This window comes from Heliangelus exortis, chromosome 1 (assembly GCF_036169615.1).
Source record: "Heliangelus exortis chromosome 1, bHelExo1.hap1, whole genome shotgun sequence".
Lineage (NCBI taxonomy): Eukaryota > Metazoa > Chordata > Aves > Apodiformes > Trochilidae > Heliangelus > Heliangelus exortis.
In genome coordinates this window covers 139,345,047-139,370,552 of record NC_092422.1, presented here as the reverse complement: position 1 = coordinate 139,370,552, position 25,506 = coordinate 139,345,047, and the positions used below count along the sequence as shown (strand labels likewise).

General features: G+C 36.0%; 1 protein-coding gene across 2 annotated transcripts in view; it reads right to left on the bottom strand.

Moving 5' to 3' along the window:
- Positions 1-6,276: 6,276 nt before the first annotated feature.
- Positions 6,277-25,506, bottom strand: part of KDM7A (lysine demethylase 7A) — a 61,981-nt gene continuing 42,751 nt past the window's right edge. Inside the window, exons 10-20 of one of the 2 annotated variants that reach the window (XM_071727466.1) lie at positions 25,358-25,449; positions 21,034-21,123; positions 20,003-20,212; positions 18,421-18,545; positions 17,741-17,898; positions 12,999-13,096; positions 10,952-11,100; positions 10,565-10,773; positions 8,599-8,684; positions 7,191-7,467; positions 6,277-6,560 (exon numbers count right to left, since the gene is read on the bottom strand). In XM_071727466.1, the coding sequence (XP_071583567.1) occupies positions 6,466-6,560; positions 7,191-7,467; positions 8,599-8,684; positions 10,565-10,773; positions 10,952-11,100; positions 12,999-13,096; positions 17,741-17,898; positions 18,421-18,545; positions 20,003-20,212; positions 21,034-21,123; positions 25,358-25,449 (1,589 nt within the window). In that variant the 3' untranslated portion in view covers positions 6,277-6,465. The remainder of the gene's footprint in view (positions 6,561-7,190; positions 7,468-8,598; positions 8,685-10,564; positions 10,774-10,951; positions 11,101-12,998; positions 13,097-17,740; positions 17,899-18,420; positions 18,546-20,002; positions 20,213-21,033; positions 21,124-25,357; positions 25,450-25,506) is intronic. The other variant, XM_071727476.1, reaches the window with a different exon arrangement.

Sequence of the window (25,506 nt, the reverse complement as noted above, 5' to 3'; positions counted from 1 at the left end):
TCTCTTAACTCTCTCACTTTAAGACCAAAACATTAGTATGAGCAGTGAGTTCAGCATGACACATGCAGATGAGTCCATCTGACAGAAATGCATGTGTTGTAAAGTCATCCTTCAATGACAGTGATCAAGACATTTTCAAAACACGTGGTTGCTCCGATAGACAAACAGCTCTTTCAGATCTTTGGCAAATCTTTGGCTAATCAAATTTAAAATCAGTTTCAACGTGTTAACTGAAAAGGTGTAACAGCATGTCAAAATACAGCAGGAACTGATTTCTGGACACAGAAATACTGAATCTTCACCCCCTGCACTTAAATGATCATTTTTAATCTCAGGCTTTCTTACTCCACTTGAATTTTTGAAACAGCACAGAAGTTTCTGAGCTCAAAATCTACAACACTACCGTATTTTAAACTTCAGGCCACAGAACTTACTAGATTTTGGGGTTTTCTAAACTCTTTCAGTCTTATACCTAAGTAGATCATGGTGTGATGAGGTCAGCATTCTTATTCTTTATAAAGTATCTAGGACAGCAAAGTCTGAGTCCATGAAGAAATCTCCTACCCATTATAGTCAGCCATAAATTCTCTGTAAACTAAAAGCCAGGCTTAGAAGTAAACTTGAGCAGAGGCAAGAGGATGCTCCAATCAAACAGCTTTTGCCACCTGGTTCTTCCAGTGTTGTTGCTGCATCATTTATCTATGGCTCCCATAAAATGACCATCACTGGAATCTAAGCATCTGCTCCTCACAGCACTGAAGCAGTTCAGTAGCATGAAGCACTATTTGCAGAAGGAAATGCATGACACAAAGTTGGAGTGCAACACAGTAATGCCTCTGTTACCCCCAAGCAGAGTACCCACATGCAAACACTGCACTGCCATATGGAGTCACAACAGGGAGCACTGACAACTGTAAATCAGATGACACTTGGTAGGCAAAATAAGCAGAGAAGTCATCCAGAATACAAGGAAGTATGACAAAGTACCTGGAAGTGAGGGAAAAAAATAATCTTTCCGGAACTGTACACACTTAAAGGAAAAAAAAAACCAAAAGTCCCAAAAATACAAAACCATCAAACATTTGAGGCATCCTTCTTACAGTTCTAGATCTGCTAATATGATGGATCACAAACACATCCACTTCCCTTTTATATTAGGAATCAGAAAGCATATGCACATCTACACAAAATACATTTAGTTGCCATATAGTATGCTTGGACTGAAATAAGATTTGTACTTTGGGAAAGTAAAAAAGCAGAATGAGAATATTCCCTCACACATTTCTCCAGAAAATTTTTTCTTTAAAATGCGACAAGTAAAGGGCAAAAGACTGGACCTAGAAAAGCATTTTTCTCCTCACATTTCTGTACAGTTTTCTGTATTTACACTGAAGATAACGCACAGAAGTCTGAAGAAATTAAACACGTTAGAGTGCTAAAATCAAAACATAAGCAATACATTTTTTTAATTTCAGTTATTTTAAAGTACAGAAAATGGAAACTATGAATATCAAATACAAATTTAAACAAAGCCACTTGTCCTCCCCTAGAATAATCAATGTGAACTACTTATAGAAACTTACAAATTTAAAGCAAAATCAAAACAAAATAAATACTGTACATACACTTTCCCTGCCTGCAGGCAAAAGAGGATGGGAAATACTGTTATGAATTGAAAAAATGCTCTTAAAGCTGCAGCATCCCATTTCCCAGCCAAATACTTAACACAGTAGTGCGTTTCTGTAAAAAGGAAGACACACATACACAGACTCCTACTGAGCAGACAAGCTTAGTACTTTTTGAGACACTAGAAGGAAAGATAGAAATTAGACTATGAGAGTAGAAAAAGGAGAAGAAAAGACAAACGGGCCAGCAAAATGTTACTACAAAACTAGTAAATATAGCCAAGAACTAGCCCCTTTTTTTTCTTTTTTTTTTTTTTTTTTTTGTTTTTTCAAATTCCATGTTTTCTTAAAAAAAGATTCACCAAAGCATTGGCAGCAATAGACATTTCCCAGCAGAAGTGACAATACATATCAATATAATCTCTTAAAGTGATCCCTTTCATTCCCTTCCCACAGCATGAAACTCTTATGGCTTAATTTATATTAGAAGTAGAAAAAGACTTTTTTTTTTTTTTTTTTTTTTTTTCTCCAAACAGAAATGCAGCCTATGAAGAACATGCATTTCCTTATCAGTGCTACTTTTATTTCCCATCCACTGCATGATTTATCACTCACACATTCCCACAAAGAGGGTTAAAAGGCTGGGGGGTTTTGTTGTTTTTTTGTTTTTTGTTTTGTTTGGTTGGGTTTTTTTGGAAAAATGGATGTTGCAGCTTTTAATTTTGTTTAACCACATACAGTAAGGCCCTTGGTTCCACTTATATTTCTTCTGTGAAAAGAGTAGCTCTGGGCTCACTCAGCCCCAGAGCTACAAACAGATTTTAATTGTATGGAAGTACTACATGAATAAGAGGCTGGAAAGACACCAGGATTTGGGGGTCTTGGTGGGGGTGTGAAGGGATTGATAGGTGGGCATGTGGAGCCTAGATAGGGCACTGCTTAAGGGCCTGTAGTACCAGGTCCCTCGACCTTCAGTTCTACTTAAGTCTCCACAATTACAAAAAAAGGGGTGGCAAGATTCACACCAGCTCTGACCCCAAAGCCCTACACAATTTTTCCATGTTTCTAACTTCATGGTCTGGTGAATGAAGGCAGCTTATGCCAGACAGCAAAGCCTAGGGAAAGCTGAAGCTTGTAAAATGTGATCATGACTCTGTGCTCTCTTACATCACTCTAAAGGTAACACAACCACTTCAATCACCAAAAAAACAAAGCCCCCAGAATCCCCCATGTGATCAGAAAGCAACGATTCTAACTCTTTAACCCTTTCAAAATTGTCTTTAAGAACAGACTCGTGTAGAGTATTATAGGTTGCATAGGTAATCTACCTCAGAGGTCATCGAAGGCTACCTTGTAGCCAGGGATTATTAGCAAGTATAGTAGGAGAACAAAAGGAAAAGTTGCTGGAAGTCTTTTGATAATAGTTTCTAGATGGTCTTTTCATTTTCATCTTTTTTTTGCTTTGTTTTTTTGAATTGCAGGAATGTGAGAACTTGATACTGTGAATACTCCCACAATATTTAAGTTTTATGCCAACTCCAACTTCTCTGACTTTTCAAAACAGATTATCATTGAAAACGAGTTACTATAGCAGGCTTAATTTTCTGTGTTGTCCAGACAGTGTTCCCTACTCCCCCCTTCTTACACCCCAGGTAAAACATCGAGAAAAAAAATAGGGCTTTTTCTCTCCACTACAACAACACAAGGCTCAGTCCATCTACAGAAAGATTGGTGCAGCAGTGTTTTCATCTATAACACAATAAAAATATCCCTATATACAAGTACACAAAACAAGTGAGGTCACCACATCCTCTTCATGAGCTACCAGGAGACATTTTTTGTTTTCCTCCTTTTTTTTTTTTTTTTGTCTTTGTGTGTTTTGGGCTTTTTTTCTTTTCTTTTCTTTTTTTTTGTTTTTTGTTTAAATACTGCTCATCGTGGCAATATCTTTTAAATTACTTGTTATGAGGTGGAACATTAGAATTCACTTCTGCTGGAAGCATGGATATCTGAAGAAAATGGGAATGAACCTCTGCCTGTTGATAGCCTGTGAAAAGACTGTTACAGAAATTCACGACAGTGGAGTGCCACTTTGGGAAAAAAAAAAAAAAGTATAATAAAGAAAGAATAAACCAAGAAGATAAAATATGGGTCCAGCCACATCTCTGTTTCAATAGTAAGATAAATATAAATAATGCAGATGATCAGAAAAATGACTTTGTATTAAGCCAGTCACCTATACAAGAAAGCATATTCCATATTTTAAAATTCCTTACTCCAGATTCTATTCTGGCACACTTCTATTTCCAGTAGCATTCTCAAAAATCTGCCTTTATGGAGAGACAGCCAATTCTTCATTCTCCTCTGAATCTGACTGCTGCCCTAAACTGAACTTTTCTATTCTTAAAACTAATACAACCAGGAAGAAGGAAACAGTTTGGTTCAATGTTCTGAAGCTAAAAAGTCTTCCGTAGCCTGGCAGGCACTACTCCTTTTGCTCAAGCTTAAGCAGAGAGAATATTTATATGGGCATATAATTTTAACAAATATTGACAATATAGTTTATTTCTTTGACTTTGGTGAGAACATATTCAAATATAGTTAAAATACTATCTTTTAACTGTTTCCATCTGGAAAACATAGCACCTGAGAACAGAAAGTACTTAAGAGTCACTTTCAGCACCTGTGGAGTACTTCTTAGCTTATTTTCTGCTTTTGAGAGATCCTTTATTACCTCCATTCCCAATAGTCTAAACAAAGGTGATAGCCTGCATTAAACAGTAATAAAGATAACTAACTTTTTTTAAAAGACTGAATGCATGCTTTTGTGAAACCATAATTAGCAAACAAAAAAAACTTTTAAAAAATTCAACCATACGCACACATACAAAACTATAAAGTCAACACAACGTAAAAGTGGGGCTGCAAAAAACTCCTAAGTTATGATTTTCAAAATCCAGAGGAAGTGAAGCCATGAAAGCTACCCAACTTATTTGTAGTTGCATTATGTTGTGATGCTTCTCAATTTATAAATAGGATAACACAGTGCTAAACAGTTTTAACTCTGCAGCAATCAAACCAACCTGACATCAGACCTATTTTCCTAAATTTGTAAAGGCATTCATAATCTAGCCTAAATAAAAATAGCTCTGCACAAATATTCTGCAAAGTCCAACTAAATTTGTTTTTAAAACACAAAAAGAGAAAACTATTCCAGTATAGAATATGGAGGAAGGAAAAACTAGTATGGAAAGTGAAATTAATTCAATGGCTTGGGTAGCTTAGCCTGAGTATTTTCACTCTTAGCAACCCATAAACAAAAAAACCCCATACAACCAAAAATATTGTTGTCACTAGCGTATTTATGTTTTCATTTTGGCTGGACCCTGCAAAATGCCCTTCTTCCAGAATCAAGTAAAGGTATTCGCCCTTCTGACTTCATCCCCAACCCCCAAAAGTTAAATATTTCATTTTATATTACAGAAAAATACAAATTTAAAATCAGAATTATTTACAGTAATTCAGAATGGGCATTTGCTGGCAGCTCTGTATGAAGCCTGACACACAAATGATCATTCTGACACCAGTAAGCTACTTAATGCTTATATATGCACCAGTTAAGACTTTCAATTGTCTGCCTTGCCCAACTCTGAAAGCCACACACATTTTCCTGCCTTCCTAATTCTTCAGTGAAATGTTGAAAGTACAACAGTATTTTAATGCTTCTTCCATGCTACATTAATATGCCAAATCTTAAGACTGCAATGTGTACCTTATGAATTATTTCAGATTAATTGTTCTGAAGAAACATTTATCTTAACTGATGTCCCTGTTCCTCCAAAGAGATATATTAGTTTCCCCTCCTTTGTACCAACTCTTAATTAACCTGTACAAATACAGTTTCAGGGAGCCTTTTTAAAGAATAAAATCATCATAAATAGATCACCAGGAAGAGAAGTATTCATTCCAATCTGGAGGAAGGGGGTGCAGTTTAAAACAAGTTAGCTACTGGACTGACATAAGAAGATTCTTCTGTCTTTAATGAACTAGAAGAGACTCCTAAATAAATAAATCTGTATAAAAGAGAACAAGTCAAAAATAATCAAGCTGGCAGAGAATATACATCTTGAAAGTCAAGAAAAGCCCAGCCAATAGCTTACAAAAAGCAGAAAAAAAAAAAAAAAAAGATTCCATATGCCTTAATTTAAAAAATAATTAATAATGCATCTCACCCCTATTTAAGACTATAACCTGAATATCAAATTTAGGAGTCCAGACTAATCATAATTAATGTGGCTCTCCACTGCACCAAACATACATTATCAAAACAATTAAAAACTTTCACATTCTTAAATCTAAATTAATAAGCCCCACAAAAAAGTCTTCCAAATAAATAGGTTTTTAAAATGAATTTAAAAGTTGTCAAAATCTATCAGAAATAAATTATTGATAAACCACCTTTATCATCTCCCCCTCATTAATTAGGTCAGAAACTACCAGCAACAAATGATATACAAGCCCTGATGAGAGACTACTTCTCACAGTCCATGTCTCTCTGAAGATTTCCCCGTTCCCATATGGTTATTGCTGAGCAGGTGTGGCACAGTGAAAATGCAGCATTGGGTTGATTTTTTTTTTGTTGGTTTTTTTTGTTTGTTTGTTTTTTGTGGTTTTTTTGTTTTTTTCTCTTTTTTTTTTTTTTTTTTTTTGTTCATCAGGCAGTGTTTTACATGGTACATGCAAGTCTGCTTCAAGCAGAGGAATAACAGCAGCTCCAGGCTCTGTTGACCTCAATACTGTGGCCTGTGTGGGAAAGACAGCAGTAGAAGTAGCAGCTACATTAAACAAAGAAGCGTGCATGGCCATTCCGGTTCAGCTTCAAGATCTTCCCAAGGCGCTGTTTAGCAGTTGCCATTCCTTTCTTTGGACGTTTGCCTGAAAAATTAAATCAAAATTTTTACCTGAATCACTTAAAAAAAAAACAAAAAAAAAATTGTTATATTCTATGCTAGAGATGGGCAGTGAATTTTGCTCAAGTAAGTTATTCGCTTGACTAAATTATAGAAAATAAACTAGAAATTAAAACCTAAATATTATGATCGCCAGACTATTTTGTGAAGTGTCACAGCATTTAAACCTTCACTTCAATGAACAAATCTGATTTCAGGCCACTGTTCCAGAATATGGCTGTGGTTCTATTCACTGTACTAAATACAAAATGGCTACACACACAAAGGTGCAACCGCAACTATAAAATATTTATCTGGCCACTTCATCCGATCTCTCTTATTTTTGCTTCCACATACTCTGTGCCAAAATCTGAGTCTCCACAGGATGCACATTTTGTATTTTTCTTCAAGGTTTAAACCTGCCTTTTTTTTCTTCTTTTTTCTTTCTTTTCTTTTTTTTTTTTTCCTTTCTTTTTCTCCCTCTTTTTTTTTTTTTTTTTTTTTTTTAATCCCGTTTTCTGCATTTAAGAGCTGGGTTTTTTTTATATTAACAATCTCCTCTCTTCCTAATCTTCTCTCCCCCCAGTTCAGGCAAGAGGACAGAGATAAAGCTTACCTTTTGTCGCCTGGTTGCTGATAGGGGGTGGATTTGATGCTGGCCTCTTTGTTGGATGAAGTGGTACAGACAAGGATGTTTCACCAAAGGGCCTGTCAGGGCTAAGGCTGCCATCACTCAGCCGACATTCTCCTTGAATTAGAGTGGAGTCTCGTGTGTATTTGCCATGCTGAAAACTCAAGCTGTTGTTGTGGACTACACTTCTGTTTTCCTGAACCTTATGGTTGGCTTCTGATGCACTCTCTCTCTTGATGTATTTTTGAGTTCTACTTGTATCCTAGTATGGAAATGAGGAGAAGAATAAAAGTGGGAGTTGATACCTTCTGACTACAAGTTGACTCTAACTTTACTAATTATACCACTCTACCTTTAAAAAAAATCTATTTCAGTTTTACCAGCTAGTGACAACTTTGATTCCACCATTTCTTTCAGTTTAGATACCTCTTAAAAATAAGACACAATATAGTAGTATATCTGTAAAAGCGTTTCCATAGGCACTTAAGGGCAGTGCTATGGATTAGTTACATATACCAGTGTATTCAATATCTCTACTTTTGGTTTTAGTTTCAAGTGAGCAAAGCACAGGTAATTGCTCTTTGTTGAGCTGGCCACTACAGCAAGTCATACCATAATGTTGACTACTAAAACAGGCAACCTGTTTTCAATATTCAGCTGATGAGAGAACAAATGATAAATTGGAAATTACTAACTGTAAGTAAGGAGTATCACATACTTAGATATTCTAATCAGAAAGAACCTACAAAGCACTCAGTGAAAAATATAGCTATCAAATAGCATTGTTGTATTGCTTGAACTTTAATGGTTCTATTTAACTGCTTAGTTGCTCCAATACTTCTGATATAAACAAGTTTAGAAATACTAAGAAATGTTCAGGGTGTAAGACACACAACCTTTCATTTATTTGTTCCTTGCTGGATTCCACCTGGACATCAAAAAGCAAAAATATTCCTACCTGTTGGCTGTTGAAAGGCTGTATCAGTTTGGAAGTACCTATTTCCTAAGCAATTACCTTTACTACAAACACTACCAATAGGTCCCATTTGTTCTGATGCTCTGGCTGGGAATAATGATGAACAAACAATACAGTGCTTTCCCAGTTAAACTGAATGTAATTTCACACTTTTTTATAAGGTATTTTTTTATTTTTCATAATATTGCCCTGAATACCTTAATGCCAGCCACTATGACAGAAGAGAGTTTGAAAGGGAAAAAAACAACAACAATGAAAGAACAGCATGAAAAAAAATATAACTGTCAGTTACCAGAACCAGAAGTATCTATTACTGGATAGGCAGTGTGGTAAGACCTGTCCACTGTACTTTCAACTTTGTGATCTCTTTTTTCTATAAAAACATGTTCAAAATGTAAAAAAAAAATTTTGCTTTACCGGAGGGGTAATCCTTGAAGCTTCATTCAAGTGTCTAGCCCATGATGAAGTCCCCACATCTCCCTCCTCTTCCTTCACAGACCGACCTAGAGAGAAGTTGATTTGTAAATTTTACAAATCAGTAAGTAGGAACACAAAGTACATTATACATTTGAGTGACTTTAATCTTAAAAACAGGACAGAAAGGGAAATAGAATGAAAAATATTTCCTAGATACAATATCTGTTATCAGAGCTGCTTGGTTTAATTGCAATTAAACTTTTAGATGACCATATTTAGAAGATGTATCTGATGACCTCTCAACCTAAATTTGTCCCCATTTTCAGAAGTAACATTTACTTCTTCTTGGAGAAAATTGGGAAAACAATCTCACAGTATAAATACAAGTAAGTAAAGATTCATGTACCACAGCAAGAGTGACAGACAAATAATCATTCAAATTTCAGAGTCATGATATTGAAGTCAGCTTACTTTCTTTGTTACACTACAGTTTTCTACCATGGCTTTGTAACACAAAGAGTTCACACAAAGATGAAACTTTCATCAGGTATTGTTTTTTACTTTTCAGGTATTATTGATTGTGTTGTTTTTAAGCACTGTTGTGCTATTCAGGCACAACATACAGAAAATCTATGCTGATAAGCCTACAGAAGAAGTGTCCACACTGAAAACACACTTACACTACCATTAACTTGTAAAATTAAGCATATCCCAAGACACCAAATCAATTTGAATTTGAAGAGACAAAAGCTTTGTAAAACCTGCTAGCTAGTAAGTGCAGCTTCATCTTCTTCACTCATGAGGTCTGACACATATGCTGGGTCTGGTTGGAACAGCACTTTTTCCTAACAGTCCACATGATGCTGTATTTTAGATTTGTGGCTATAACGGTGTCAACAGCACCAAAGTTCTCGTGGTGCTGAACAGTGCTTGCACAGTGTCACACAGCTTTCTCTTTTCCCACTCTGCCCCCTGCAGTAAGTAGGCTGAGGGTCAGCAAGAGACTGGGAAGGAAGACAGTCAGGACAGGTGATCTGAACGAGCCTAAGGCATATTCCATACCAAATAACATCAACACTGGGGCAGAGGAATGGGTTAGGGGGGAAGGAGGTCTCACAGTGTAGTCATAGCTCAGAGACTGGCTGGGCATCAACCTGCTTGCAGAAGGTAGGGAGTGCCTTTGTACCACTTGTTCCTTTTATTCTTCTATTCTTTTATTCTTCTATTCCTTTATTCCTTCTATTCTTTCTGGATTAGTAAACTGTCTTCAAGGCAACCCATGATCCTTACCACAATATTTATTTATTTATTTATTAGATTTTAGGAACATAAGATTCAGCTACCAGAACAGTTCAGGACAGGACATTATGCTTTCCTACTATCCACAAACAAAAATGAACACTTCTGTGAGTTAGCACCCTATTTGTTACTGAGACTCTTTGTTTCACATCAGCAAAACCATAATCTTCTTCCCTTTCCCTCTCAAACCAAGAATTTTCAAATATTATGACTCCCTTTTTCTCTGTTCCAAGAAGTGATTTTGATTCCTTTGAAGGGATTAGTGTCAATGTCTTGCTGTCTGTCATTCTCAAAATACATGTCTGTTCTTCACTGGCATTAAAATGCTACTGACAAAAAAAATTCCCTCTGAATTCTTCTCTTTAAGATTAGAAATTCCTTTACTGCTATGCATTCATAGCCAAATTTCAGGAGTGAAGCCAAATTTGCCTTCCAAGACAAATGAAAAATCACTAGAATATTTCTATAGAAATCTAAGTAACACACATGTCCTGAAAGCTGCAACCATGAATGTTTTGTCAATCTTTAAGATCACATTAGCAATAATGAGACTACACATTCAACCTAGCCATTAACTTTGACACTCTTGTAAGGATGCCACCAAACTTTTACATGGCAATATTTAGATGTAGCAGAAAGCAGCAATGCTATTAGTTCAGATACCTACCACATTCCATTATTTTGTGGCTCTGAGAGGGCTGCCTGTCTTTATGCCGACTCCTGGGATAGCTTCTGTGTTCCTGAAGAGAGGTTCTTCTATCTGTGCAGTCTGTGCTTTGAGTATGACCTGGTAAACATGTAGTATAGTGCAATCCTGCCATAGAAAGCATGCCCTGAATAGCTTCTTCTTCTGTACTTGTCGAGGTAGGACATTCCCTGGAAAAATAAAGGACTATTAAGCAGTTCAAAACAGAACACTAAATTTCTCAGAAGGGATGTTTTCACATTGGTACAAAGCAGAACCATAAATACATGTGGAAAGACCCAATGCATAAACAAATGCATAAACAAATGCATAAACAAATGCATAAACAAATGCCCACACTGTGCTTACTTTTTACTGGGAGTTTCGTTTCTGGATGGCTTCTGGGTTTTTTGACAAAAGTCTCTCATGACCTTAGATTCCTCTTTGAAATTTGATGTTACTTCTTGTTTCTCTTCATCACCTGAGCTTTCTGACTCCTCTGAGGAGGAATCCTTCTGCTGAAACAAGAGGAAACAGAATGTAGAATGGTCACCATGCCTCCTGAACAGAGATGATACCATAACTTATTCTATGTGAAAAATTCAAAAGCTTCCAGGTCCAAATTCTTTACATACACAGAATTCAGAATGCAGATGATTTGAATATAGCCACTGAGATGCTATACATTCAAATTTTTTAACACTGATGAGTACATGCTCCAGCAATAGAGAAAGCAACTCCAAACCCCATTTTCTTAAATAAAACACTACGTACATTAAACCATGCATGAATCACTGTATTCACTTTAAAGAGAGCATTGATTATTCTTGTATTTTATACTCAAGAATGAGGAATACACACGTAAGTATGGTTCCATGCAGCAGCTAGAATAGATGCCTATTACATGTAATGGGACACATCCTGCCCCAAGCAGCTGTTTCTCATTCTTGCTCAAACAAAAGAAAACTTTCAGCAGCAGCAGCTCTCTGTTGAGTGACAGAAGCTCTCAGGTAAATCCAGAAAACAGCAGGAACAGAGATACAACAGCTGTTGCCTGCCTTACAGTGGCAGAGCCTCATTTAATGAATAAAAGGTCTTTTCATCTCCTGCTGAGATTACAGCTTGTATGGGCAGGGGCTTCTCAAAGGTGGAGCAACCATATGTGACTCAATATGCCTTTACGTGAAGCAATGGCTATAATACACGTTCTACCTCGGCACTTAAAACTTTGCTATTTTTAACAAGTACAGGAAACATCAATTTTTTTTCAAGCCAAGGAATCTACATGACATCCAACAAAAAAGTTAAAAGTGGAAGATCAGAACATGGAGGAACCATAATCCTTCAAGACTGACACCACTTTCCCTCATCATAAAAAACGGAACTGGAATGAATGAAGTGCATCAGAACACCAAGGGATGTTTTTAAACAACAGCTTCATTCACAAGAGCAGTTTGTTCATCTTTGACACTTGGAAAGTGACACAAATGGGCAATTAAATTAAAACTATAACTATAGTGAAGCTATTATCTTCTTAAGATCTTCAGTGCAAGTTAGAAATACGAAAAGGATCAACAGGAGCTACTGAGACACTTCATTTTGGATATATCGTTACAGAGGACAAACTTAAACATGCAGAAAAATTATTCTATTAGATACTATTAGAAATTAAGGAACAGAAAAACATAGATGGAAGACAGTAAATGCCATAAATACAAAGCACTCAAAATAACAAAATCATACAAAACTGACTGCATTCTCCTGTGAAGAAGAAATACATCAGTTCTGAATAAGGAGTCATAAAAAAGCCACATCATGAAGGTTCCTATTACTTATTCCAACAACTGGATGAGGAAATTATGGAAAACAGTATTTCATTTAGTTGTGAAGAAATCACTACAAACTAGACCCCTCAAATGGAGGATTCCCATTTATTTCAAGTGAATTTATTTCAAGTAGTCTAAAATACCCCAATAGGATTTAGCCGCTTCAGCTTATTTTAGAAAACTGAAGGCCTGTAAGATTTTTTCCATTTAATTATGCTCTAAAATGAAAATGTTTGGTAGATACTCATAGCTCCAATGATGACATTTAGACTTATAGAAGAAATGAACAAGGCAACTAGGATCTAACTTTTCTGAGACTTTCTATGTTCCAGAGCATGACTCATCCTCTGCAAGTCCCACTTTTAATGACAAAGATGATAATAAATTTGGCTTGAGGTAGTGTATCTTGTCATCTTTCTCAGATTAGAATAAATGAAGCATGATGCCAAGTGTTACATATTAACTTGAACAAGAATTAAGTACTGTTATTGCTCTTTTAGCACAAACTTTGACAAGATAAAGTTGAAGTGAGTGAGCAAAATTATATTTAATTGCTTTGTTAACGTCTGTGAATTTTTTTCCAGCTATACCTGTGTAGTGCAATCAGGCTCAGATTCTTCTGAATCAGAAATATCAGAGTACTCTGAGGATCCATTCCTGAGTTCTGATTTCACACTTTCAAAGAACACTGCAGAGAGAAAAAATAAAATGTAAGACCCAGCATATATTACACACAATATTTAACAGTTATTTTGGAAGTAAGAAGAAAGAACATGTATTTAGTTTTTGACAGCCTGTAAGCAAAAGCACATCCACACACTGATCTGGTTTTTAAGTCAAGTTCATTTAAAACTCTACTGAGTTGCCTACTGTTGACCAACAGGCTCCCTAAGTCTGGATGAAGCCAGAGGAAGAGAAATGAGTAGCAGCATATATTAATTTCTCTCCTATACAGCTCACACTCCATAGTTGGCACCTTTGGCAATTTCTGATTTTGCATATAGGCTGGAGACAGAGGAGTGACCCTCAGAAAAAGTTAAATAGAAATAATCTTCAATATTACTTTAGCTTTAACTCTTTTAACCTGGAATTTCTTTGCTTAAAAATAAAAGAAACTATATAGAAATAATAAAGATAGAAGTTAGAGGGTATTAAGTGTTTTAAAGGTAAATAAATAATTGTATTACTTGCAATTTTACTTTTATATCACTAGTATAATCTGCCTATTTTGTGCTACCAGAGATCTGCCAATTGGGGTTAAAATGCAGACCTGTTAAACAAGATTAAAATACTACTGTGATGATACACAATATACTTGCATTGGTTTTCATCACAGAAAGATCTGAAAAGGGAGAGGAAATACCAACCTCAGACATGCTTTTTCCTAGTACTATGAGAAAGTATACTCAGAGAAAGAATTGTCAAAATAAAAGACATCAGAACTAGTGGTGTATGACAAAGCAACCAACAGAATCAGTTACCTGGTCCACAAGGTTTACTTTTTTAAGTGCTGAGAGAACTCCAACATGAAGTGGCTGAGCAGTTCTCTGAAGCATGTATTCTTAAAAGATACCATATGTCCCAAACAACCACAAGTAGTAACACATTTTTAAGTGCCTGGAATCTGAGGTTCAAGGTCAGTGACTAGTATGTCTATGTGTGTCAAGGCTGCTGGCAGAAATCTTGATCAAGTACAAATTTGTGAAAGACTACAACCTGCAGTTAAACTAGCAGAAGTTTTTTGGAGCAAAGCCAAAGAGAATAAATAATGTATGAACCTGTGTCAAGAAGGCAGTGGGTAAAGAAAGCAACATAATTTTTTTCAAGTTTTCAAGTGCTTATAGTTTCATATAAAACCATGCTGAAACCAAACCAGTATTTTAATTTTACTTACCTACAGAGCTAATTTCTGATCTGTATTGGTTTGCTTTCAGCATGGTTTTATATGAAACTACATAAACAGAACTTAATTCTCTCTAACTTGCTATTTATGCAAGCATAAAAGATGTACCTGCAACATTATATACACTTCTGGTGGGATTTTGATCCTATTGTAGACTATGGCAAAGCTCACAAATAGGTATCAAATATATTTCAAGGGATATTATTAATTTCTAAATACTGCATAAGTCGAAATTATTTTTTAGTGTCAAAAGAAATCTAAGAATGAGACAGGTTATAAGAAAGTGAATCAAATTAACAGCTAGGACTAAACCTGGAGAAGACTAATTCAACTTAAGATAGTATCAGAAAGAATTGCAAGGAATATCTAAACCCAGTAAATGAGAGCAACAACACCGTATGAAGTTAAATAAAATAAAGCAATCATCAGCATATGACACTAAAATAAATATTCTAAATTACTGTAGCTCAAAATACCCAAGGGATTTCTGATGATAATTCAAGCCTTCAGCTTATTTCAAAAAGGCAAACAAGAATCTAGGATAAGCAACAGTATGCATGATAGAGAAAATCATACTATAAAGGTCAAATGAATTTCTTTACTACCACTCTCAAAATAAAAACCTGCTCCAAACTGCGAGACAATTTAAAGGAAGGAGTAAGAGCAATTAAGGGTATCTAAATATGCTCATATCTGGAGCTTTAGATCTTAGGCAAAAAAAAAAAAAAGCGTAAATAATGAACCACAATCTTAAACAAGCTACACAAAGTCTCCTCAGGAACTTTTCTTCTTACTAGCTTAAGGAACTTGAAGATCTTAATTATTGAAAGGACTAAACTGTTAAGAACTGTGAGTCGTCCTATAAGACAAATGATTCAGCAAGACAAAAAAAGAATAAGGACATGTACATAATTAGCTATATGGAGATAATACTAAGATTTATAAAAGCAATGCTAAATATAGACTCATATTTCAAAAGCCTTCTTGCTTCCTCATAGATGTTAACTGATGATACTCAACTAAGAGAGACAAATTATTTGTTATCTGCCTGATAATATAATTGAACTGATAATATAATCCAAACTGAATGGCTAAAGCCACCTGACATTCCTGGATCATTTGAGGCTGGGTACTAGCATCTATGACATAACACACTGCATGAGCCTCAGTTCTGATCCAGTTTGGCTATCCTAATATTCCTATATGCAGACAAAAAACATTGACCATTTTTGACACTTTATTTTGCAAGCTCTGTGCAGAGCAGTCAGAAAATATCTCAACAGCATAAATTGTTGGGCAACAAAATACCCCCAACCACTGCTCACTCGCTTTCTTCACTGTCCTGTGGAAGTTCTCACCCTTCTCTTTCACATACAGGTTTCAGATGCATTCACTGAACTTCACAACAACACATCATGTATTAATGGGACCCCTCATCTCATCGTCCATGAATATGATTGGTAACTGAGCTTTAAAAAATTCAGTCTAAATATTCAACTTGAGTTTTGGTTTGGTTTTGTTAATTACCTTATTAATTACTATTGTTGCTTTCACAATAACAGGTCTGCCCTCATATAAAAATGTGTGTCTGCATGCTTCCAGAGGCTGGGAGGAATACTCCAGAAAGCAAGCTCTTGAAAGCAGACGTTATCTGTAAAATCAGCCTAAGCTACTGTGAATTTCAACAAATACTTCCACACCTTCCCTTCATCCACACAAAGTATCTTGCCCTTTTAAGCACAGCACTTGATCTTTGTCTCTCTGATAATACTGGGTCACCATTTAGGATAGGGATCTTGGCATAAGACACAAAGCTATACAGAGCTTGATCTGTTTAAAGGCATCTCTCTGTGTACATTGCTTCTTGGCCTCAGTCCCTGGAAGAACAATGGAAGGTGGCAGCTGTTACAGAAACAGATCATTCCTTTTCTCTGCAGGAAAGTAGCTTCTATCTACCTTTTTCTCTGCAGACCTTCAGTTAAGACACAATAATGAAATGTAGGTGTTCTTTAATAGGGAACTTTGGAGACTCTTACTATTCAACTGAAAATATTAGCAATTGTCCTGTGGACTCATTTTCTGGAAGATCAATCTCAACATTCTCTCCTAGTTCTAAATACATTTCTTACATTTAGATATACTGTCGTATTCATTCTGCATCAAGTGCAATAATGGTAGATATTAGAGATTTTCTTCAAAATCTAAAATTTCTCAGTGTGGTTTAATCTTTGATTCAAGTGTAAAACTTAGGTTCATTTACTTAATTCTGAAAGTGGAAAAAAGCCACATATGCCTAAGCCTTCACTCAATAGCCATTTCCCCTGCTGGTTCATGAGTACCCAAGGACCTCTTTCCTGTGCAAATTTTTTAATACTGTCTTCTGTGACCTTTGGAAGCACAGTCAACAGGGATTACAAATTGCTGTGCTAACGAAAATGATTAAATATTTTAGCAAGGCTGACAATGGACTCAGATGTTGTTACAGATTGTTTTGCAGGAAACCAAAGGAACTCTAAGTCTCTAGAGGAGTCTTGTTATCTTCTAAGTGTTGACCTTAGTTTCCTAATATATACCCTCTGAGCCCTTGTAAGCTTTACAGTGGAAGGATGTGACTTTTACAATTAAACAGAGACAGCTACGTCAAGGACCAATCTGTCACTGCACATAGACAGTGCTATTAAGAGTAGGGACTGAAAACAGGCATTCAGTATTGACATTTTACTGTGATCAGCACTGCATGCTTGGCAGCAAGGTTTGAGGCTACAGAAAGACCAAAAAAGAGTAACTCGTAGCGAAGGATGGTGTGAAGTATTGGAAGGTGAGGTTAATGTGTTTTACAGATAACCTGAAGTCTTCCCCAGCCTTGCAGATTGCAACTGCAAAGGTTAAAAATATAAGATTTTTATTGACACTAAATGGTGTTTGAGCACTTCTACAGAAGAAACCTATCCATCAACATAGCATACAAAATTGTATGATTGAGTATGTAATAAAAAAATGGAACAGAAAATTGAAATATAAGATAGATTTCATGTTATGATCTTTTATTCTCTACAGTGAAGGACGAAATTAACTATTCACACTGAAGTATGTTTTGGTCAATCATCATTTTTACATTATGAAATAGACCTAAAAAGGAACATCTCATCTAGAATACCAATTAAACCTGCACTCTGAAAAACACTGTACACAGTATTCAAGATGGCTCTAAAAAAAGAAAAAAAGCTAGTTTTACATTTCCACTCTACCTTGTTAACCTCTTCAGTAGGAGGATAGTATTTGACAAATGGTTTGTTCTAACTTCTAATACTACTTTCTCTGATCTACCAGTTTAACCTTTGGTAAAATTTCAGTCAGACTTCACAATAGTTAAACCCTTCTTCATGATCATCCAAATGTTCAACTGATAGGACGTAGAGACAAACTTACTGTTCAGTGGCTTCTGGGTATCTGCATTCCCTTCTCCTTCATATCCTGAGGGCTGATCTTCAACCTTAACAGTTGTCTTTTTCGACCTTGTCCTGTCATCTTCATCCTCACTATCTGCTGTGTAAAGACTTCGATCTGTAAATGGGCGTCTCTCATCTCTGTCTCACAAGAAAAAACATGTTATTCTTACAAACCTGAAGTAATTGTTTTCCTTTCATTACATACAACATTCTCTAGAGATGCAGCACTAACATTTTCTTATGCTCATATCTTCATTCCAAATTGCATGTATTCCCACTGTACAACCATCATTTCCATAAAGATGTAAAGTTATACACCAGAATACTTCTAATGAGAATTATTTTAGTAGATGGATACAAAAGAACTGTTTCTACTTCGAAGTATTCCCTTTAGTACAAACCCAACTGAGCAACTGAATGAAATGCTGTAACAAAAGAACATGCAAGGGCATCTCCTCCTCTTCACTCCAAAACCGTGGCTCCACTAGGGGACAGCAGACACAACAGACAACACATTCCTTCTGTATTGCTAATACAAATCTTACTGGTAAAAAGGAACTCGGAGCTCCAGAAACATAAAATAAATGTTATTAACTATTACCATGCTCCAGACCATAATGAATAACTAGGAAGAAGTGATTCACAACCAACACTTTGTACCTAATTATTCTTCCATTTGACAGCAGAAGGCGAAGATCATTGTCTTTTGTTCGCCATTCAGGTACTGTAGAAGATGGCTGAAAGGGCTTGTTAAATCTCCCATTCAGTTTTGAGCTTGCAGTATCCTAAAGAAGTAAAACCAATGATGCTTATTATTTATTTTAATAAATTCAGTTGTTTTCCTGAACTCTAAAACCTTAAACTCAGCACTAGAATGGTTACCTTCCTGATAACCAACTGAAGAAAGCTTAGACAGAACATACTGGGATGTAAAAAAAGAGGACACTGCATCTCCTCCTTCCTTGAATCACCTCGATTACCCTGAAGCATCTGAAATGTCACAACTTCACTATAATACCCCTATGCTTCCTTTGGAGAATTATCACTATTAAGAACAAAGAAATACCAATAAAGACAAGCAAACTAAAATCTGGCCTTGGACCTGAGACAGTAACTCTGGGACTGGGTATCTGGTCCCTGGAATTAGTAACCCAGAACTAATTTACAGGACAGTAAAACATCAATGGTAGAAAGTAACCTATCATAAGCAGAACTTTCTTAGCTCAAAGCAATTTACATTTGACCTGTATTCTCAAGCTATTGTTGATACATGGATGTGACAAAACAGGAACATGTACAATAGTAGTTTTTTTATGTCAATACTGATAGTGAACAACATATTTCTACATGAAATGACAATGACTAATACTTCTGAATTTCTTATTAAAAAAACCTATTTGTACCAATGAACAGCACAGGTTAACTATTTGTTGTAAATTTTAAGTTTGGTTTGTCTTCGGTGACTAAATTAATGTCTTTTCTTCATGCCTTGTATCAACAGAGGGATCCAAATCAGTATTTTTCCACTATGACAGTGGATCCTGTCCCAACTAAATTTGTCATTATTTCTTATTCTCAGAAAGCTTAATCCCTTTCTTAAAGCTACTTGTTTCCATTCCCCCACTCACGTTACTGTTTTCTGAAATAAGGTCATGAAACCAGAAAAAAAGAATTTTTCAAGAGACTGCACTTTACTCCACAATACCTTTGCAATACAACCACAAAGTCCACAGCCCTACAAGGGAGATCAAAGGCAGTCTGAGGCTTACTGGTAGGGAGGCAGAGTGATACAGGATATAGAAACATGACTGAAAACAAGGCTAAACAAACTACGATAACCAATCTGTAAGAAACAGCTATCTAAAAGTACATTGTGTAGCAGTCTAGCTCAGTGCATCATCAAATTAAGGCTTTGCAAACTCCCTTCTCTTTATGAAGTGATTCAAAGCAGCACTTGGTAGCTACCGCAGTCCTAATTCAAAAACAACGCTTAAAGTAGGTGGTGGATTCAGGGCACCTTCACAACCATAAGGCTGAAGGAACCTCTACCAAAAAAAAAGAATTAAAAAGACAAATTCCTGTCAGGAAAGCTCAAAAGAAAGAAACCAAAAACTGATCTATCAATGTCTCATGACGAAGAGTAGTAGCCTATGTTCTTATGCATGTTAAAGGCTTTTCCCTTTCAACACAGATTAGAGATCTACTCTGGTTTCATTTTTCTTGCAAAAAACTTAATACTTGCCTCCTCCCATGGTGACATCTCCAGCCTTTTCAGTACCTCCCTGGTGTGGAGTTCCAGGATGTCCAGATTAGAAGGAGTTTTGGTAGCATGGTCTCGCAGTTTCCTCACCCTTCGTCTGGAGTGGTGAGGGGAAGTTGTTTCGTGCAAAGACCGCGAAGTTGGACACACACCAAGAATTCCCTGAGTTTTAACTAGTTTGCTGTTTTCCTCCTTTAATTAAAAACACACATTTCAGAACAGTCTCAGTGGAATAAAGCCACATATTATAGTGCTGCTGCTTAATAATCTAATGAGACGCAAATTAGATAAATAAAATTGCTAGATCTTTTAGACAAGTGCCACATATTTCCTACAGATTTCATGTGCAAAGTTTAATTCTGCTGCACCTCTTCCCATTTGGGGCTTTTATACTCTCCCTATAGTAGTGCTTAACACAAAGTTTTATTTGTGAAGGCAGCATAGGGTAGACATGTACTGCACCCAGAAGAACACATTTTTCACATGCAAATATGAGAATTTTTCAGGAATCATTATCCACTAAGGATTAAAGGAGCAGAACATAAGGGGGGAAAAAAGAAAAAGAGCCCACCAGCTATGTAACAAATAGCAACAAAACATTAAAACAACAACAACAAAAAAAAAGGGCAAAAGAGATGTCAACTGGACCAGAACTAACAAACAAGAGGATAGAATGAAATGTGAACAAAATTTCAAATTAAACTTTTCCACAGTAATTGCTGTAAGTAGCTATAGGTGAGAACATTTTAGAAATACTGACCCACTAATAATTTTAGCGTTAAAAATTTAATTTTTTAAAAGAACACATAACATACTTATGTATATACATTTTCTTTACCTGAAATACATAGAGCTTAGTACTGCAAACAGTTTTTTGATCTTGTACAATTATATAAAAGTTAAATAAATTAAAAGGTAAATGTGGTCAATCGCAAACATAATTACTATGGAATTCCCTGATTCAAATATTATTTTTTTCCTTCAGCCTCAAGCAGGATTACCTCTGTTCTTACCTCAACAGAACGAATCACTTTTGAGAGCTCTTTTATGAGATGCCCAGGCCTAATGTTGTCTGGAATTTCAAAGGCATGTTCTGTTACAAGCTGTACGCAAAGGGGGAAGAAAATACAATTAATTTTTCAGGTAAGAGCAGAAATAATATTAAACAGATAAATAAATTAAAAATCTACAGGGGAGAAAATTTAAATGGAAAAAAAAAAGATTAATTTATATAACAATGACTACAAACTGCCAGGAGAGATATGCACACTGAGGCTTCCAGTCAAAGTTTTAGAAAGCAGAAGGCATATCCTAATGTCTCCAAGAATCCAAAGAAAGGGCACTATAAAGCCATTTTTAGCAACCATTTAGATTTTTTTCTCAATTTTGTACAGTAATCAGCTTCTTTTTCTCCTGTTAGTATGGTCAGTATGCAGCCACACTTCAAACTCTATTAATAAAGAGTCATGACCATCAAAACAGCTACAGACTAAAGGGATTTCAATACAGCAAAAATTTAATCTAAAAAGCAAATCACAAATAGCTATCAGTAACCAACATGCAGAGTTTTAGACATCTGCCTCACATTTCACTTAAAAAAAAAAAATACCCTCTTTGCTTATTTAGAATCTGGTAGGTTGGAGAAAGTAATTAAAAAAACAACATCCCCTATAAAAAATTTAGGAAGCTGTAACAGTTTATCCTCTTTAATCCCCTGAAACAGTATCAGAGATAGAATTCCTATAAATATATATCACTGATCTGAGTAAGTCCAAACTCTACAGTTAGATCTAGTGAGAAATACGCTTAGTGTTTTGAATGCACAGTTTAAATGTGCCCAAAAATATTCCTAGTTAGAATTAAAAAGACAAAACTGCACTGACACACAGACCAGAATTACTGACATGAATTCTGGTATACCCTTAATTGACTATTTAAATAAAAAAATATTCCACAGTTTCAGCTACCCACACTTCAAAATGAGATTCAGTAGCAAAATTATTGCTAGAAGCAATTTGATATTGTATGTGCATTTATTTCATAGACCCTGGCTTTCCTGTTGGCAGGAAAACAAATTCTCTCCCCCCCCCCCAAAAAAAACCCCAACATGGATGTATAGCCATGACACAACCATTCATATCAGTGCCATTAATTTTACAAGAAAGACTACATCAGCTGCTATTATTTACTACCATTCATTCTTTGAAAGCATCACCTCTACCTATTCACACTTGGAAACGTGCCATCCATGCCACTAAACTGTGTAATTTTTCCAGTAATTCCCTTGTCATTTTAGGACCACTCAGCCCTTTTTATTTAGGGACTTCACTCTCCCAGAAGCATTCCTGTCCATGAAGACTTCAAGAGGAAATGACCAATGCTATCCCAGAACACTAACTCCAAACTTCCTCTGGTTTAAAACCACTGAAAACCCTTCCTAAAGCAAACATAGTTTATATCAGAAGTATGTTATTTTGCTGGTACAATTTATAGGAACTCTTTAATCAAAATAAGTTCCACTGACAAGCTCACTTGTTTGCCACTGTAACAGGTATCTATTTACACCAAAGCTTTCTCAGTTAAGCTGTGGCAGAGTGATTGTCAAAAAAATAAAACACATATCCACATATGTGAACAAATTCAGAAGGATTTACAACCTAACAGCCTAACAGAGGAAAGGATGGGAAGGAAATATGAATACCTACAAACACCACGTCTGAAAAACTATTATCATAATGAAGTAACTTGGTTTTGAGTTGCCTCTTGTGTCTCAATACACTGCCTTTTGAAAAGGAAACAAGAAGCCCTTAAGACTGAGGAATTCTCTAATATTAGGGAGAACATTAGCAACAAAATGGCCCAAGTATGCCAGACATAAATTGCAGGTAAAGAAAACAATAAAAATAAAAAAACCAACCCTATGATTCATTCAAGATCTTCCAAGAAATTATTTTGTAAATGTTGGATACACAGAGGAAAAAGAAATTTGTCTTAAATCAAGAGATACAGATAAAAAGGCACATTAGTCCACCCATCTTTGGAAATCACAATGATTTGTATCAATACTTAGAATACAGACACAAAAATGAAGATAAAACAAAAATAAGAAACACCACATCCTTCTCTCCTTTAAATTTTTTTTTTTTTTTACAATGGCTATTAATGTTTTTTTAAAAAACTCAGAGCAAATGCCTGAAATAATCTTACTGGTACATGACAAACATCTGAAAAATTGAATCTGAGACCTGTTGCTTATGCAAGCTGGAAGGAAGCCAGAGCTAAAATCCAAGGGCACAGATTACTGGGTAGGTCATCACAGATATCGTATGTATCAACTAACCTGCAGACTCATGATGTGCACTAAAGTAAGCAAAGGATATGTACATTGATAAAAGCCTTGCACAAACTGAATTCAAGAAAGGAAAACTTAAATAATTTTTGAAGCAGTCAACCTCTGTTCACAGGATATTGTAATTTTTGGCAGCCTTTAAATACTGCAGAAATTAAGATCCTGCTGCCCTGCAGGAACTGATGAACTTGAAATCTTCCAGCAAAAAATTAAAGCAATTCACTAAGATAATTCACACATCTCAAAAAGACTTACTCCATGATATGCACATGAAACCTCATGAGTAGACTTCTCATTTGTGGAATATTCTTCAGTCATTTCTTTTCAGAATGTGTCTGAAATCCCCAGCCTGAGTAGGTCATACAGCAACATAAAAAGCTCTGCCTGCCTTTAGCTCCCATCACACACATGGCCTGCTACAAGGAAAAGATCCCCTAACCTATGAAACTAACTAGGAAAGAGGACTGCAAGGTACAAAACATGGTAGATGCTGACAGCAAACAACACTGTGACCAGATCACTGGCGCTGTGCAGTTTCTTCACAACCTAAAATGTCTGTTCAGCCACTGGTTTGTCACAGGTCTCACTAATAAGCATTCAGAATTCAGAGCATGCAATTTTATTTTTTTTCCTCACAGAAATGTTGGAAACATATCACATTCTACGTGTATTAATCGAACTACTTAATGAGCTCCTAGACAGTACAAAAATGCTACAATACTATGTGACAACAATCAAAGAGGTGTGCCAGTCTAGTTTCAAATTAAAATAAGGATTTATAGAGGCTATGCTTGATCTCAGTTATCAGCTGCCTGATTACTTAATTCACTTATTATCCAAGCCATAGATGCAGAAATAGTTTGGATTCACACATGGTTTAACAGCTTAGGCAAAATACCCATGTAAACACTGCTACACTACTTACTAGCTAGCTTTGATCCACAATGGCACAGACACTGGAGAACCAACTCAGAGGTGTCACAGGCCAGAGGTTCACTTGGAACCAGTAATGCTACACAGGCTAGAAACCAGCTGATTCCACACAGAATAATCACTCTGTATATGCACCCTGTCTTTAGTTCCACACAGCTCATGATGTTGGATGCAGCACTGTGCAAATTTCATACCTGTTGCACAGTAAGCACTCATAAAAGAACTTGTGAGCAAAAATACCAAACAGATCTCCAAGACCCAGTTCAAGTCAGCATGGCCACCACCAAACTACAAGCAATAAGTTCAATCAGAACCAAACTGTCTGTCACTGAATAGCACTTCCCAGAAGCACAGGTTCCAAAAGGAATTATTAGCTCAGGCATAGGAAAAAACAGATGGAATTTGGCCAGATCCAGTGCTGTGCCAAAACAAATAAGCTTTCCTGGAGAGCAGAGCACCATCAAAGCCAGCATAGACAACAGACTAACATTAGACATACAGAGACTAATATAGACAACACATTAATGATTTTACAAGACTCAGACAATGTTCCACAGGGACAGTATTCAACCAAATAATAACACATGCAAATCTAAACTGTTCAGCACCACAGGTGCACCTGAAATGTGCCCTCAAAAGCACTAACATGAACAGAAAATGCTAAATATATCAGGGCATTTCATCCTTCCACTGCCTCAGATCAAGTATATAAACAGACTTGTTAGAAAAAAAAGTCTCACATTATCAGCTTACCATTAACATTCTTATCCCATCCTGAGGTGAAGCAAAATTCTGCTTCTACCAGCTACAATAAAAGAGCTTATTAATTGGTCTGAAAAGACCTTATTAGCGTCATGGAATATAAATTTGTCATTACGATTCTTCTCCAGATCATCAGCAGTACCTACTCTCCATAGTCTCTCTTCCATAGTCATAACTCTTTCCATAGCTAATGGATACAAATAATCTTAAACTTTTAAAAGGGGGCACAGACCTTCAATTAATTCTAAATCAAAACAGAGCTCAAAGTAGCAAAGAAAATCACTTATACTTACTTCTTTTTTCATCCATAATTTTAAAGCAGTAAGTAAAGCCTTCACTCCTTGCACTAAATAGCTTGGAGGTTGGAAACCATCTTCCCTCAGTTCTACAAAGGATAAAAATACAAGTTTAGAATTACACTTAACAGTGAAAACAATACAAT